Source organism: Pristis pectinata, chromosome 17, assembly GCF_009764475.1.
Source record: "Pristis pectinata isolate sPriPec2 chromosome 17, sPriPec2.1.pri, whole genome shotgun sequence".
Taxonomy (NCBI): Eukaryota; Metazoa; Chordata; class Chondrichthyes; order Rhinopristiformes; family Pristidae; genus Pristis; species Pristis pectinata.
This window is the reverse complement of record NC_067421.1, coordinates 9,361,702-9,378,823: the sequence shown is the minus strand read 5'-3', so window position 1 is coordinate 9,378,823 and position 17,122 is coordinate 9,361,702. Positions and strand designations below refer to the sequence as shown.

Below are 17,122 nucleotides of genomic sequence, written 5' to 3'. Positions count from 1 at the left end.
TAGTGTGGTCCAATGATAACTCCATTCCTAGAGCTCATTTTCTGATCAAAACTTCATCCGGTTTGAAAAACCTTATATTAACTGCACCTTCAATCACCTTCCTCAAAACTCTTCCTTCTTCCAAAATCTCATAGCCCCCAGGCTTCCACAAAACACTTACTTGTTAAGTAATCAATAACTGAGAGAATCATTACTTTTCTTAATTTATACTATGAGCTTAGACTTGAATGCAATGGATACAATTTTGAAATGTGCAAGTAACACAAGCTGGAGACAACGTGAACTGCAAGGATTTAGATAGGTTGGTGAGATGGCAGATAGGTGGCAGATGAAATTTAATGTTGAGAAATGTTAAGCATTACATTTTGATAGGAAGACTGAGAAGAGGCAATATAAACTGAAGGACACATTTCTAAAAGGGATACAGAAACAAAGATCTGGGGGCGAATGAGCTATGCACATACAAGTGGCAGGGCAGGTTGAGAAAGCGGTCTTGAGAAAGCATATAGGATCCTGGGCTTTATTAATGGATTCAGAGTACATAAGCAAAGAAGTCACCATGAACCATTCAGTTCTTGAACTGACCTGCACAAGCCCAATCAATACCTCCGTACAGCAACAATATGACCACTTTACACTACAATGGACTTTTTGTTCTAATTGTGCTCTCTTGTATAATTTTTCTTGTGTATCTAATGCTATGTGCCTGTGATACTGATGCAAGTAAGTTTTTCATTGCAACTGTGCATATGACAATAAAGAGAAACAAAGGACTGCAGATGCTGGAATCTAGATTAAGATGCTGGACGAACTCTTACCTGCATCTACCTTTCACCACCTTGTGCCCACCCCACCTCCCCCCCTTTTGTCCACCTATCACCACTCTGTTCCCCCCCCCCCCCATATATTGAACTTCCCCTTTTCCTATCTTCAGTCCTGAAGAAGAGTCCTGACTCGAAACATTGTGTTTTTCTCCACAGATGCTGCCTGGTCTGCTGAGTTCTTCCAGCATCTAGTTTTTTTCATATGACAATAAACTTGACTTTGAAATGTTATAAATTAGTGGTTCTGCCACAAAATGAATACTGTGACAGTTCTGGTCAACTCACCTTAGACAGGACATGAAAGCATTAGGGAGTGGAGAAAAGATTTACCAGAATAATTACAGGGATAAGGTTTAATTATGTGTAAAGAATGGAGAGGCTGAATTTGTACCCTTGGAACAGGTAGGGATTGAGAGGGGATCTGATATAGGTATTTAACACAGCGAGTGAAAGCAAACTAGATAGAAACTGTTCCTTTTGAAGGGGATCTAGAGTGAATGTGATGAGCAAAAGAACTAAAAGTAACATGAAATACAATTTTGCATTCCCGACAGTGAGTGATTAGGGTCTGGAATACTTTGCTGGAGTAGTAATGGAGGTAGATTCAATTGTAGCATTCAGAAGGTAGCTGGATAAATGTATGAAAAGAAATAATTTGTCATGCTATGGGGAGAGTAGGACTAGCTGAATTGCACTTGCATATAGCCACAGGCGTAATGGCCTTCTGTACTGTAACCATTGTACAGTTCTCATTTGCCCTTCTATAAAGTCCTTGAACACCCATCACTTCCCAAAGCACATCCATCTTTCCTGGAACTCTGTTCCAAACTCTGATCAGGTTTTTGCTCATACCAAAGCAAGAAAACTGGTGCTTGTGACATTGCTAAACTTTCTCCTTCTCATCCTATCTGCAGACTAAGATATAACTGATCACACTAGCTTTTTCCAACAACTCTGTCAACCAGCCGATTGCAAATGTACTCCACTGGTTCCATTTTTATCCATCCAATCATGGATAGAGGAAATGAAGACAGGGTGCTGCAGGTTATCTAAAAGCACCATCTCTGAAACAACTCCTGGATCTGACCTTGGCCTCCAACCCATTTCCCAAATGCATACAACATCATCATTCAAAAGAAAAAAGAAATCATATGTACAACAATGATCCCCAGTTTCTTCTCACCATAAACTCTTTACCCTCTCACTATCTCCAAATCATCAGACTGCTTACAAAAAGATCCAGTGCTGTTATGGGCATAAATTTTCATTAACAATCTTTTGGAAAACCAAAGTTCCTAATGCAGATTTCATTCCCTTACCACCAAATGCAAGCATGTGGGCAACAGTGAGGTAGGACTGAATTCTTCACAACCCAACTGCTATATTTGAGCCAAACTTTAGATTTTGACCACTTATCTACACCATTCTCAAAGACCACCTATCCTCACCTCAATTAAAATTACCTGACTCTGCACTGGCCTCAGCTCATGAGCTGCCAGAACCCTCATCCATGCCTTTTGTTATTTGTAAGCTTAATTATCCCAACACTATTCTTGAATCCCCCACTATATAAACTTCAAGGTCACTTACAGTTATGGCAGGCAGCTAGGCTGATTCATGCCTGTACCTCCATCCTACATTGGGCATTGATAAACATGGCCACTATTTTAAAATTCTTATTCTTGCTCTTAAAATCTTTTCAGATGCCTTGTAATTACCCCTGACCAAACTATCCTCCAAAACATCTGCAGTCCTTCAATTCTAATCTCTTGGGCATCTTTAACAGGCATACCTTTAGGAGGTGCAGCTTTAAACTCTAGAATTTCTTCCATAAATTTTTTCATCTCTTTCCTTCCTTAAGGCACTCTTCAATACCCGTTTTTCTAATTAAAGCTTTGAGTTATCTTCCCCAATTATCTCCTTTATTCCTTATGTAGCTTGGTGTTGAATTTTTTGATGTTCTGTGAAATGGCATTAAGCATTTACTTTGTTAAAGATACTACATAAATGCAAGCTGTTGTCGTCATCATAGCCAAGTACAATGGGACATAAAAGGCAGAGGAACAGACAAAAATAATTTTTAATATGAATTACCAGAGCATAAAAATGGGTAACACTGGGATAGCAAAGGATTTCTCAGTGACAATGTAGAAAAGCAGAGAAACCATCCATAACTGGACAAAGTCTGGGTTTGAGAACTCAATTTTTTTTTTGAACAATGAATATGGACTAGGTTCTAGATAAAAAAAAATTAACAGCATCAATCATGGTGGTTAGAATGCAGGACACATTAGCACAAGGAGTGCTCCAGGCAATTATATACATTTAAGTATACTAGTAAGAAAGAAAAGGAATAAATTGATAGGTAAAGATAAAGGGGAATCTACACTGCATATTTTAAGTGCTTCAATCTTTCAAATTACCCATGTATTTTACTTCCTTAATTCCAACAAGGCTGTCTCACAGTGCTCACATTCAGTTACCATAAATTGAGCTCTCATCTCCTGCATTCACCACAGGTTAAGAATGGTGCACCAGCCAAAGGTCATATGACTTCGCAGAAAACAAATACAAAATGCATCTCCAAGAAGCTGGTGTCTACCTCAGAAATTGCTGAATAATTGGACTAGCACTGAAAGCCACACCAAGACTTGACTGTAGCTTTAAATGTACCTCATCCCCCAATGCAAGGGTACAATATTTTTGTTGAGCTACCTCAGCTAGATGATCAATTTTCCCTAGACGTGCTATCAAAAAATATTAAAAACCAATCTTACAAAAGGAGTTACACACACAAAAGCATTCAGTTCTGGTCGCCCCATTATAGGAAGGATGTCGAGGCTTTGGAGAAGGTGCAGAAGAGGTTTACCAAGATGCCGCTTGGATTAGAGGGCACGTGCAATGAGGATAGGTTGGACAAACTTGGGTTGTTCTCTTTGGTGCAGCAGAGGCTGAGGGGAGATATGATAGATATAAGATTATGGGAAGTATAGCCAGTATCTTTTTCCCAGGGTTGAAATGTCTAATACCAGAGAGCATGCATTTAAGGTGATTTGGGGGGTGGTGGGGGTGGTGTTGGTAAGTTCAAAAGGAGATGTGCAGTGCAAGTTTTTTGTTAAAAAGCACAGAGGGGTGGGTGCCTGGAATGCACTGCCTGGGGTGGTGGTGGAGGCAAATACACTACGGGCGTTCAAAAAGCCCTTAGATAGGCACATGAATGAGAGGAAAAATGGTAGGATATGGACATTGTGTAGGCAGAAGGGATTAGTTTAGTTGGGCATTTTATGTAATTGGTTCAGCACAACATTGTGGGCCAAAGGGCCTGTTCCCATGCTGTACTGTTCTATGTTCACAAAACACTGGAGGAACTCAGCAGGTCAGGCAGCATCTATGGAGGGAATGTCCCCCTTGGTCCAGTCCCTTCCCACCTATGTCTGTGACACTTCACATACCCTCCACTTCAACAACTTTCAGTTACCTGACCCCAACTGCCTCATTTTCACTTTGGATGTCGAGTCCCTGTGCACTTCCATCCACCACCAGGAAGGCCTTAAGGTTCTCCGCTTCTTTCTCGACAACAGACCCAACCAGCTCCCCCCCCACTGCCAACCTCCTGTCTGGCAGAACTGGTATTCACCCTCAACATGTCTTTCGGCTCCTCCCCCTTTCTCCAAACCAAAAGGTGGAGCCATGGGCACTCGCATGGGCCCCAGCTATGCCTGCCTTTTCGTTGGCTATGTGGAACAGTCCATGTTCCAAGCCTACCCCAGTACAGTCCCCAACTTTCTCCCCTACATTGACGACTGCATTGGGGCTGCTTCCTGCACCAGTGTTGAGCTCGTCAATTTCATCAACTTTGCCACCAACTTCCACCCTGCCCTCAAATTCACTTGATCCATCTCGACACCCCTCTCCCCTTTCTGGATCTCTGTCTCCATCTCCAGAGACAGATTAATCACAGACATCTACAAACCCACTGATTCCCACAGTTACCTTGACTACACCTCTTCTCACCCAGTCACTTGCAAGGATGCTATCCTCTTAATTCCTGTCTCCACTGCTTCTGTTCATGTGAAGAGGCTTTGCATTCCAGGACATCTGAGATGTCGTCTTTCTCCTCCCACCCCCCCAGTAAACAGGGTTTCCCTTCCACCACCAATGCAGCCCTTACCTGCATCTCCTCCATTTCTCACACATTTGCCCTCATCCCATTCCCCCCACTCCCGACATAACAGGGATAGGATTCCCTTTGTCCTCACTTACCACCCCATGCACCTCCACATCCAACACATCATTCACACCACATCCAGACAACTCTCTCATCCCTCCCTCCCACTCTCTCCGTGACTCCCTTGTCCACTCATCCCTCCCCACTGATGACCCTCCCAGCACTTATTCCTGCAACTGTACAAAGTACTTCACCTGACCCTGCACCTCCTCCCTCACCACCATTCAGGGCCCTAGACTGTCCTTCCAAGTGAGACAGCACTTCAGTGAATCTGAGGGCGTCATTTATTGCATCCAGCGCAGCCTCCTCTGCATCAGGGAGGCCAGATGCTGAATGGCTGATCGCTTCGTCTGCAGCAAAAGCCAGGTTCTCCTGGTGGCCAGCCACTTCAATTCCACATCCCACTCCCATGTTGACATGTCTATCCACAGCCTCCTCTACTGTTCCAATGAGGCCAGATGCAGGTTGGAGGAACAACACCTCATTCTGCCTTTGTAATCTCCAACCCGAGACCTCAACATCGATTTCCCCAATTTCTGGTAACCTACCCTCCACTCCCCTTGGCTTCCCTCATTCCTGTGGACCCCTCACCCCTTCTCTTTCCTCTTCCCCCACCCTCATGACCTGCCCATCTATTCACCCCACCCCCCCTTCCCTTTTCTTCCCATGGTCTACTGCCCTCTCCTACCGGATTCCTCCTCCTTCAGCCCTTTGCCTCTTCAACCCATCACCTCTCGGCTTCTTATACAACTCCCTTTCAAACCCCTTCCCCACCTACCTACCTTCCCCTCACCTGGACTCACCCATCACCTGCGCTCCTCACCACACCCCCACCCCACCACCTTTTCTATTCTGGCTTCTGCCCTCTTCCTTTCCAGTCCTGGTGAAGGGTCTTGACCCGAAATGTCGACTGTTTATTTCCCTCCACATATACTGCCCAACCCGCTGAGTTCCTCCAGTACTTTGTGTTGCTCCAGATTCCAGCATCTACAGAATCTCTCATCTTACAAAAGGAGTTATTCAAGGGTTAAAATAGCACATGGCAAATCAGAGTTTAGCTAGTCCATGGATCATCTACACACAAAAAATCTTTTAAATTCTGCTTTAATAAGTAGGAGGTTTATTAAATGCAACAAAGTTCAGAGATAAACAGACACAAGAGGGCAATAAGAGTCACTGGAACAGTAGCAAAACAGAATACACAAGGGAAGAAGAAAGATGCTTTATCCCCACATTAAATGTCAAAAAGTCATTAACAACAGTGCTGGGTTACTCTCCAGCACAGTGTGGGATTACAAAACAGAGGTTTTAAATTGGCTACAATGTAACAGAGTTCACTGCTGAAGCTGGGTTATAAGTAATACACAGGGTCCATACTAAAATTAAATATGGAAAAAGAGTGCTCGTGGTTTTGGCCATTGCTAGAATGATGCCCTTAAGAGATCAGGCCACTGGCCCCTACAATATTTCAACAAAGATTACTTAAAGAAATAAAAAGCCAGGTGCAAGCTGCTTGTTTGAGGGATATTGGACATTTTCCTAGGACCAGGGAGAATGCCTTGCAGCACCAATGTTTAACAAGAACAGCAAATTGGAAGCTGTGATCTCCAGGCAAGTTTCTAGAATTGTGCAATAGAGAAGTGCTTCACACTCTACATTAATGCTGAAAGAAGGATCTCCAGCAATCTCAACATGGTTTCTGGAAAAGAAGATTTTACCTCACCATGTTTATTTCAATGTGATAATAATCAGATGGACGTTGGAAGTCCAGTCAACACTGCCAAAATCCCTTAGAAAGTTTTGGTGTATGGTTGACTACTAAGGAAAGCAGATTTCAGTTGGATTGACAGAGATTGAGTTAGGTTATAAACTAGATGTATTTGTGAAAAGAAGGTAGAGCTATCAATGGTCATGGACATCAATTACTCCAAACTGAGTCTTAGTGGTTGTTGGTTGGCCAGTGCTTTTTCCTAATATTATAAACAACCTGTTTGGAGTCAGGGAAACCTGTTGCAAATGCCACAATGTAGAGCTAAAGTACCAATAGATGCAAAAGAAAAATTACAATATTTCAGCAAGCTGTGATGAAGAACAAGTGGTAAGCGCAATGCTATTACAGCGCCAGCAATCGGGATTCGATTCCTGCTGCCTGTAAGGAGCTTGTGCGTTCTCCCGTGTCTGCGTGGGTTTCCTCCCACATTCTAAAGACGTACGGTTAGGTTAATTTGGGGGTTTAAAATGGGCGGCGCAGACTCGTTGGGCTGGAAGGGCCTGTTACCAAGCTGTAAATAAAATTTAAAATAAATAAGTGTTTTATGATGCATTGGATAGAGGCAACTCTGAATATATAATACAGCTATGACCTGCTGAAGATTTGAGACAATGGAACTGTATTATGATATACAAGACATTGAAGGTACATGGCCCAAGGCTACTGTGAAAGCAAAGGAGAAGTCAGGTGAAGAGAGGACAAGGCAAGACACTCCAGTTCTCTTGGGTGAATGGCCTTGGTTTTATCATTCAACAACAACAACATCCAAAAGACATTTGGGCAAGTACATGGATAGGAGGGGTTTAGAGGGATATTGGCCAAACGGGCAAATAGGACTAGCTTGATGGGCACCTGGGAAGAGTTGGGCTGAAGGGCCTGTTTCCATGCTGTATGACTCTTTGCTGGCACCATCTGCCTTCATAGAAGTGAGGCCACATTTAATGTCCAAGTTTGGTTCCCTGCAATGCAATGAACATTAAAAGGCCTTGAAAAGGTTTTGGAAATGAGGTGGAGAGAAGATCATAACACATCTACCTTCGTACATCCTTTGTTATGAAGGTATATTTTCAGAATTTTTTTTTGAAAAAAAAAGGTGGGCAGGGTGGTGTGTGAATTTATGCCAAGAACAACTTAACACTTGCCAGATAGCCTGCTGACTGTCACCCAAACAAAGCAGATTTCACTAGCATAGTTGAGGGCAGCAAATACACAGGAAGAAGAGAAAAGTTGGAGTGAGGAGATAAGGAAATTTCAAGAGGGCTGTTACATTGAGAATGTGGAAACTGCTTTTTGGAATCACAGTAAGCTTTAAAACAGTTATCACAGTGTACAGACACGCACCACCCCCACCAAATACGCAGCTGTAGTACACAGTATTATCTTACAATTTCAACATTCCACTGGGTGCCTTAAACCCACTGCTCATGCTTGCAAAAAGAAAACAAACACAAATTGAAAACAACAATCACAAAGGGTTTATAGGCTTTTTGAGCCAAGGTTATCATTTATCTCAAACATCTATACCCTGCTACAACAGTCCTCCCACACCCAGTTCATTTTTACGATTAGTAGGAAAGAATCATCACTCATATCCTACAATACTAACATTCTCCTATTACGTATGAAGCAATCTCTTGGCCCAGATGAAATCCTTCTCTTGTTTGATACCCAGCACGTCTGTACCCCATATGGGGACATGCCCCTTCCCCCATTATAGCATCAGTCATTAATCCAGCAGGGACCCCAATTCAGTTGCAATGTCTTACTCAACAACTCCATAGGATAGCAGAAGTATCTGTCCATTACATATGCAACACACTCATAGCCAACAAATTCAAAGAATTCAAAAGCAGCAAACTGACATCCAATATGAAGATTTCAATTGTTCTGATTATCATGCAACTGTAAGAGATTATCCCAATATCTCACATTTTCAAACTAATGCACACTTGACCAAGCAAAGGATATAATGCAAGTGTTATCTTATGACCTGTGTTATTGATACTCATTACTTGCTGATACCCGTCTTATAACTCAACACCCAGCACCAAAACTATCCCTTCACCCCCACCTTTTTAAAAAAAAAATCATGGAAGCAGGATCATAAGCACAGGTTCTTAAGACCAATAGCCACAAGGAGACAAGAGCACCTCAGATTGTGAGCACATACTTACACAGAGTTGAACAGGTACGCACGTCCCTGGCTGCCCTGGAATGACTGAGAAAGAAAAAGAGGTAACAATTAACATGTTTTGAACAAAAAGAACCAGCGATTCCAATCCAAAATTCACCCTGTATGAAGTTAACATAGCATCATTTTCACACTCCTAGGAATGCAAGTTTTACACTACAATACCTTTGAGAAATAATTTGTAATGGAAGATATTTAAAAACATGCACATAAAGACTTGGTTGCAAGACGAGAACCTCCTGTCATTCACTCGCATGTTCTTGGGTTTTGTAAACACTTTTCTCCAGTTTTCAAAGTCCTGGTCCACTTATTGGAACAATGCAAGAAGTAGAAACAGCAGTAAACCATGCAGCCTCTCAAGCCTGATCTACCATTCATTAAGATTATCATCTATCCTGTCCTTTGAGTCTACTTTTCCACCAAATTCTCCTTTTTTCTTGTAAAGCAAACAATCCCAAAACAAAATTGTTTGGCCTTAAATGCACATCCCATAGAATTGTGGATGTTCAGTTGTCGTGCATCTCAAAGATTTTCAACCGTGAGAAAACAAACTCTCTCCCCTTTTGGGGAAAAATGCGGTCCTTAAGTTCTAGATCCTTCAGCTTGAGGAATCAGCTCCTCAGAAACTAGTCTGCCAAATCACTCAGTTATCATGCACATCTCAGAGAAGGTCACATTGTCATAAACTCTGCCAAATATAATCTACTCTTACCAGTCAAGGTTTCTTTATAGGGCAATACCCTGAACTCATTCCAGTAATCAATCTTGTGAATGCATGCAACAGCTCCAAGTATATCCTTGGGTCCAGAGATGAAAAGTGCAAATGATACTTGGGTGTGGCCTCAAATGTACAACCACAACATGACTTTCTTATTCTTGTATCCCAAACTTTTTGCAATAAAGGCCAAAAACATTAAAAATTTCTTGCTTTCTATATTTCAAGTACCAGCACATCAGATTACTGTTTTCTAGTATTTACGAGTTTCTTACCACTGAATCACTGATGTTCAAAATAGTCTACTGGTGAAAAGCCTCATTTCCACCCCTCCCACATTATATACCACCTGCCACCTTTTTGCTCAAATCACTTGACCTGTAGATCTCCCTGCTAACTCTTAGGTTCTTCTCATAGCTTATTTCCTTACTTAGCTTTGAACCATCAGCAAACATGGATGTTACACTATCTTTGCATTCAAGTCATTAATATGATTTGTGCACAGCTCAGCAGCCCAGAAAAGCTCAGTCTCCATCAACTACTCTTCAGACTTCAACGTCTTTGGGACAAATTCACAGTCCTGCAATTAATTATAGTTTCAGGTTATAAACAGTCATTATTGGAAATACACAGCACCTTAAAATGAAAGTGAATTACATCCAGAGGATTAATAAACTTCCTTTCACATATTAACAACCTGAAATTTTCAAATCTCTAGATCTAGACACACAATTAAACACACAGATTACATGCTTCTTAATCTGAAGCCAAGGCCAAATGAATGCCCAGTAAAATGTTTTCCACAATGAGGAGAGCTGTAAAAATCATTAAAAACTCAGGACCTTAAGATCACCAAAATATCTAATTGATGGCAGGGAAAAATTTCTGGATCTGTGTGACCAACCACCCAAATCCATGAGAAGCAGATTACTTAAAAATACAACTCAATTTGAATTGACAGGCTAGCTTCCATGCCAAAAAAACATGCTGCAATGCAGGTTCCAGGATCAAATGTCAGATGACTAACGCTACACTGAAATCCACAGACATGGTGTAGCATTTCTAACCATACTAATGCAGGGCAATTGCAAGCAAGGGGAGATGGAGAGTTTATTTTAAAAAATGGACACAGTATAGTGTTATTTTAAATACTGGATCGAAGACATGAGAATATATGAGGAACCTACACAGGAAGGAGCAATACTGGACCTCCTTTTAGGGAATGAGGTGGGCAAAGTAACTGAAGTGGCAGTTAGGGAGCATTTTGGGCCCAGTAACCACAATTCTATTAGTTTTAAAATAGTCACAGGGAAGGATAGAACAGGTCCATAGGTTAAAGTCCTGAACTGGAGCAGGGCTAACTTTGAGGGCATTAGACCATAAGACATGGGAGCAGATATCAGGCCATTCAGCCCATCAAATCTGCTGTGCCATTTAATCATGGCAGATTTATTCTTCCCCCTCAACCCCATTCTCCTGCCTTTTCCTTGTAACCTTTGACGCCTTTACTAATCAAGAACATAACCTCCGCTTTAAATATACCTAATGACTTGGCCTCCACAGCCACCTATGGCAATGAATTTCACAGATTCACCACTCTGGCTAAAGAAATTCATCCTCATCTCTATTCCAAAGGGATGTCCTTTTATTCTGTGCCCTCTGGTCCTAGACTCTCCCACTACTGGGAACATCCTCTCCACATCCACTCTATCCAGGCCTTTCAATATTCAGTAGGTTTCAAATGAGGTTCTTCCCCCCCACCCCCCCGCCCATCCTTCTAAACTCCAGCAAGTACAGGCCCAGAGCCATCAAAAGCTGCTCATACATTAACCCTTTCACCCTGGGATCATTCTCGTACACCTCATCTGGACCCTCTCCAATGCCAGCATATGCTTTCTTAGATATGGGGGCCAAAACTGCTCACAATACTCCAAATGTGGTCTGACCAACATCTTCTAAAGCCTCAGCATTACATCCTTGCTTTTATATTCTAGTCCTCTTGAAATGCCTTCATTACTACTGACTCTACCTACAAGTTAACCTTTAGGGAATCCTGCACTAGGACAAGTCCCTTTGCACCTCTGATTTCTGACCTCTCCCAGTTTAGAAAATAGACTATGCCTTTATTCCTTCTACCAAAGTGCATGACCATACACTTCCCTATGCTGTATTCCATCTGCCACTTCTTTGCCCATTCTCCCAAACTGTCCAAGTCCTTCTGCAAACTCCCTGCTTCCTCAACACCACCCGCCCCTCCATCTATCTTTGTATCATCCACAAACTTGGCCAAAGTCATCAATTCCATCATCTAGATCAATAACATATAACAAGAAAAGTAGCAGACCCAACACTGACCCCTGAGGAATACCACTAGTCACCGGCAGCCAACCAGAAAAGACTGCCTTCTACCATTCAGCTAATCTTCTATCCATGCTAGTGCCTTTCCTGTAATAGCAGAGGCTCCTATTTCGTCTAGCAGCCTCATATGCAGCACCTTGCCAAGGACCTTCTGAAAATCCAAGTAAACAACATCCACCAACTCTCCTTTGTCTATCCTGCCTGTTACTGCCACAAAGAATTCCAACAGATTTGTCAGGCAAGATCTCCTCTTCAGGAAACCATGCTGACTTCAGCCTATTTTGTCATGTCCTTCCAAGTACCCCAAAACCTCATCCTTAATAATGGACCCCAACATCTTACCAACCACTGAAGTCAGGCTAACTGGCCTACAATTTCCTGTCTTTTGCCTCCTTCCCTTCTTAAAAAATTAGAGTGACATTTGCAATTTTTCCCCCAGTCCTCTGGAACCATTCCTGACTCTAGTGATCCTTGAAAGATAACTACCAATGCCTCCACAATCCCTTCAGATTTCAGAACCCTGGGGTGTAGTCCATCCAGTCCAGGTGACTTCACAGCTTTCAACTTCCCAAGCACCTTCTCCTTAATAATAGCGACCATACTCACTTCTGCCCCCAACTCTCTTGAATTTCTGGCACGTTGCTGGTGTCTTCCACAGTGAAGACTGACGCAAAATACTTATTCAGTTAATCTGCCATTTCTTTGTTCCCCATTACTACCTCTCCAGTGTCATTTTCCAGTGGTCCAATGTCCACTCTTGCCTCTTTTACTCTTCATACAATCTGTAAAAACTTTTGGTATCCTCTTTCATGTTATTGGCTAGCTTACATTCATATTTCATCTTTTCTCCATTCATTGCTTTTTTAGTTGCCTTCTGTTGTTTTTTTTTTAAAAAAGTTTCCCAATCCTCAAGCTTCCTGCTAATTTTTGCAATATCGTATGGCCTCTCATTTGTTTTTATGCTGTCTTTGACTTTCCTCGTCAGACACAGTTGCCTCATCCTCCCTTTAGAATGCCTCTTCTTTGGGATGAACTGATCCTGCATCTTTTGAATTACTCCCAGAAACTCCAGGGGTTGCTGCTCTACTGTCATCCTGCTAGGGACCCCTTCCAATCAACTTTGGCCAGCTCCTCTCTCATGCCTCTGTAGTTACTTTTACTCAACTATAATACCGATACATCTTATTTTAGCTCCTCTCTCACACAAACTGCAGGGTGAATTTGGTCACATTATGATCACTGCCTCCTAAGGGTTCCTTTCCCTCAAACTCCCTAATCAATTCTGGTTCATTGCACAACACCAAATCCAGAACTGCCTTTTCCCTAGTGGGCTCGACCACTAGCTGCTCTAAAAAGCCATCTCGTAAGCATTCTACAAATTTCTTCTCTTGGGATCCAGTGTGAACCTGATTTTCCCAGCCTACCTGCATAATGAAATCCCCCATGACCACTGTAACATTGCCTCTCTTACATGCCCTTTCTATCTCCTGTTGTAATTTGTACCCCACATCTTGGCTACTATTTGGAGGCCTGTATACAACTCCCATCAGGGAGTTTTTACCCTTGCAGTTTCTTAACTCTACCCACGAGGATTCTACATCTTCTGATCCTATGTCACTTCTAAGGATTTGATTCTTTTTTTAAAAGCCAATAGAGCCACCCCACCCCCTCTGCCCATCTTTTCAATAGGATGTGTATCCTTGAATACTTAGCTCCCAGCTGTGATCTTCTTTCAACCACGTCTCTGATGACCACAATGTCATACCTGCTAGTTTCTAACCACACTATAAGCTCATCTACCTTGTTTCATATACTGCATGCATTCAACTATAACACCTTCAGTCCTGTATTCACCACCCCCCTTCTTAAATTTGTCTCCATGTTGCCTGAATTTAAATTCTTATCCTTTTCTAAACTTCCTGTCTTATTCTTTTTTTATTATTATTCTGGAGACTTCAGTAATCTCTCCTGCACTCTCCTTCCCTTTTCCTTTATCCATACTGCTTCCATCTGTTGAACCCACCCCCTACTATTTAGTTTAAAGCCCTATCCATAGCCCTAGTTATGCTATTTGCCAGGACTCTGATACTAGCATGGTTCAGGTGGAGCCCATCAGAACAGCTCCTTCCTTCCACAATACTGGTGCCAATGTCCCATGAATTCAGACTCACTTCTCCCACGCCAATCTTTGAGCCACACATTGAACCTGTGCCAATTTGCACATGGCTCAGGTAGCAATGCAGAAGTTACCACCTTTTTGGTTCTGCTTTTTAATTTACTCCCTAGCTGCTCAAATTCCCTCAGCAGAACCCCTTTCCTTATTCTACTTATGTCATCAGATTCCACGTGGACCATGACAACTGGATCTTTCCCCTCCCACTCCAAGTTCCAGGTCAGAGATGTTCTGAACCCAGACACCCGGTAGGTAACACAGCCTTCGGGACTCTCTATCATTACAACAGAGAATTGTGTCTATTCCCTTGACTATACTATCTGCAATTACAACTACATTTCTCTACTCTTCCCCCTCTTGAATGGCTCCCTGAACCACGATTAGGTTGCTCATCCTTCCTACAGCCCCCACTCTCATCCGCACAGGGAGCAAGAATCTCAGACCTGTTGGACAAGCTCAGAGACGGAGGCTCCTCCAGCATTACCTCTTGGATCCCCCGTCTCAACTCACAGTCACACCCATTTGTCCTTGACCACAGGCCAAATTTGAAGCAGCTAATCTAATGGGTGTGACTGTCTCCTGAAACACAGCATCCAGGTAACTCTCCTCCTCCCTGATGTGTCGCAGTGTTTGACGCTCAGATTCCAGGTCATCAAATTTGAGCCCGAGTTCCTCAAGCAACCAACACTTGCTGCAGATGTGGTCACCAGGAACCACAATGGGGTCCACCAGCTCCCACATCATGCAGGTACAACACATCGCCTGGTCCTGCATCCCTACTTTATTTAATTAGTTGTAATTTGGTGTATTTTTATTTAACTCCAGTAAAAACTTTGTTCTTACCTACTACTCACCTGTGCCTCCTCAAAGCCCCTTGAGCCAAAGCCTCAGCTTCCCACTCCTACACTGGCCGCTCCAATTTACCCTACCTTCCTTTTGTTGGCTGAGTTGTCACACACTTAGCTAATCAGACAACTTTAGATTAGGCAGGATCTAGTTGGGGTCTACTGGATGACTCTATTTGAAGGCAAAAGAACAGTTGGCAAGTGGGAGGCTTTTAAAAGGATCAAATCAAGAGTCCAGGGGCAGCATGTTCCTATTAGGGTGAAAAGTAGACATACAAAGTTCAAGAAACCCAGACTGATGAGAGATATTGAAGCTCTGGTCAGGAAAAAGGAAGCATACATAGCATCTAGGCAGCTGGGTATGAATGAATCCCTCGACAAATAAAAGGTTTAAGACCAGGAGGGCAAAAAGAGGGTATGAGATAGATTTGGCACACAGGGTTAAAGATAATCTCAAGGAGGTTCTTCAACAGTAAAAGGATGACTAGGGAGATACTAAGTCCTCTTAAAGACTCAGGGCCACCCGTGTGTGGAGCTGCAGGAGATGGCCGAGATTTTTTAATGTCTATTTCTGCTCTGTATACTGAGGAGAATATCATGGATGCCAAAGAAGAGGGTAATAAGTAGAAGTCATGGATCGTATGCTTATTGCGAGAGAAGTACTTGCAGCCTTGAAACACATTAAACTAGGCAAATCCCCAGGGCCTGGCCAAGTGTATCCCCAGACCTCATGAGAGGCCAGGGAAGAAATTGCAGAGGCCCTTGCAGACATATGTGTTTTGTCGTTAGCCATTGAAGTTCCGGAAGACTGGAGGCTGGCTAATGTTGTTCCATTGTTCAAGGGTAGCAAGGACAGGCTAGGTGACCCTGACTTCAGTTATTGGAGGGAATTCTGAGGGACAAGATCTACCATCACTTGGATAGTCAAGGCCCTGATCAGGAATAGTCAGCATGGTTGTGTGTGTAGGTTACATCTGACAAACCTTTTGGAGTTTCTCGAAGAGGTAACTAAGGGGATAGATGAAGGTAGCGAGGTAGATGTTGTCTATATAGTCTATAAACCTTTGATAAGGTCCCACATGCACATTGATCTGGAAGGTTAGGTTGCATGGGATTCAGGGGGAGTTAGTGAGGTAGATTCAGAAGTGGCTTGTGATAGGAAGTAGAGGATGATGGTTGAAGGTCAATTCTCCGACTGGAGGCCTGTGACTGGGGGGGGGGGGGGGGGGAGCCAGTGTTCAGTGTTGGGACCCCTGTTATTCATTATGTATATAAATGATTTAGATATGAATGTACATGGCATGATTAGCAAGTTTGCTGATGATACTAAATTATGGGATCTTGCTGATAATGAAGCAGGTTACAATAAATTGCAAAGAGATCTTGATCAGTTAGGGACATGGACTGATGAATAACAAATGGATTTCAACTTGTACAAGTGTGAGGTGATGTATTTTGGACATTCAAACCAGGGTAGGACTTGTACGATGAATGGCAGTGCACCAACAAGTATTATGGAACAGAGGGACTTGGGAGTACAAGGACACAGTTCGCTGAAAGTGGCCACACAAGTAGACAGGGTGCACATTGGCCTTTATCAGTCAGGGCATTGAGTTTAGGAATAGGGACATAATGTTGCAGTTATACAAATCCTTAGTGAGGTTGCACTTGGAGTATTGTGCACAGTTTTGGTCAGCCTGTTATAGGAAAGACATTATCAAGCTGGAGAGGGTGCAGAAGAGATTTAAAAGGATGCTATCAGGACTAGAGGGCCTGAGTTATAGGGAGAGGTTGGCTGCACTGGATCTTTATTCCTTGGAGCGTTGGAGAATGAGGGGTGACCTCAGAAGCTTATAAAATATGAGGGGTATGGATAAGGTGGGACAGTCATAGTCTTTTCCCCAGGATTGGGGAGTCCAAAACTAGAGGGCACAGATACAAGATGGGGTGGGGGGGTGGTGGGGAGTGGAAGAGATGTAAAAGAGACCCGATGAGGTGAGGTAACTTCTTTACACAG

At 42.8% G+C, this 17,122-nt stretch overlaps 1 protein-coding gene across 4 annotated transcripts in view; it reads right to left on the bottom strand.

Moving 5' to 3' along the window:
* ypel1 (yippee-like 1) overlaps nucleotides 1-17,122 on the bottom strand; it is a 45,879-nt gene that overhangs the window by 10,055 nt on the left and 18,702 nt on the right. For all 4 annotated transcript variants that reach the window (XM_052032327.1, XM_052032325.1, XM_052032326.1 and 1 more), the window contains exon 3: nucleotides 8,998-9,041. In XM_052032327.1, the coding sequence (XP_051888287.1) occupies nucleotides 8,998-9,041 (44 nt within the window). The remainder of the gene's footprint in view (nucleotides 1-8,997; nucleotides 9,042-17,122) is intronic.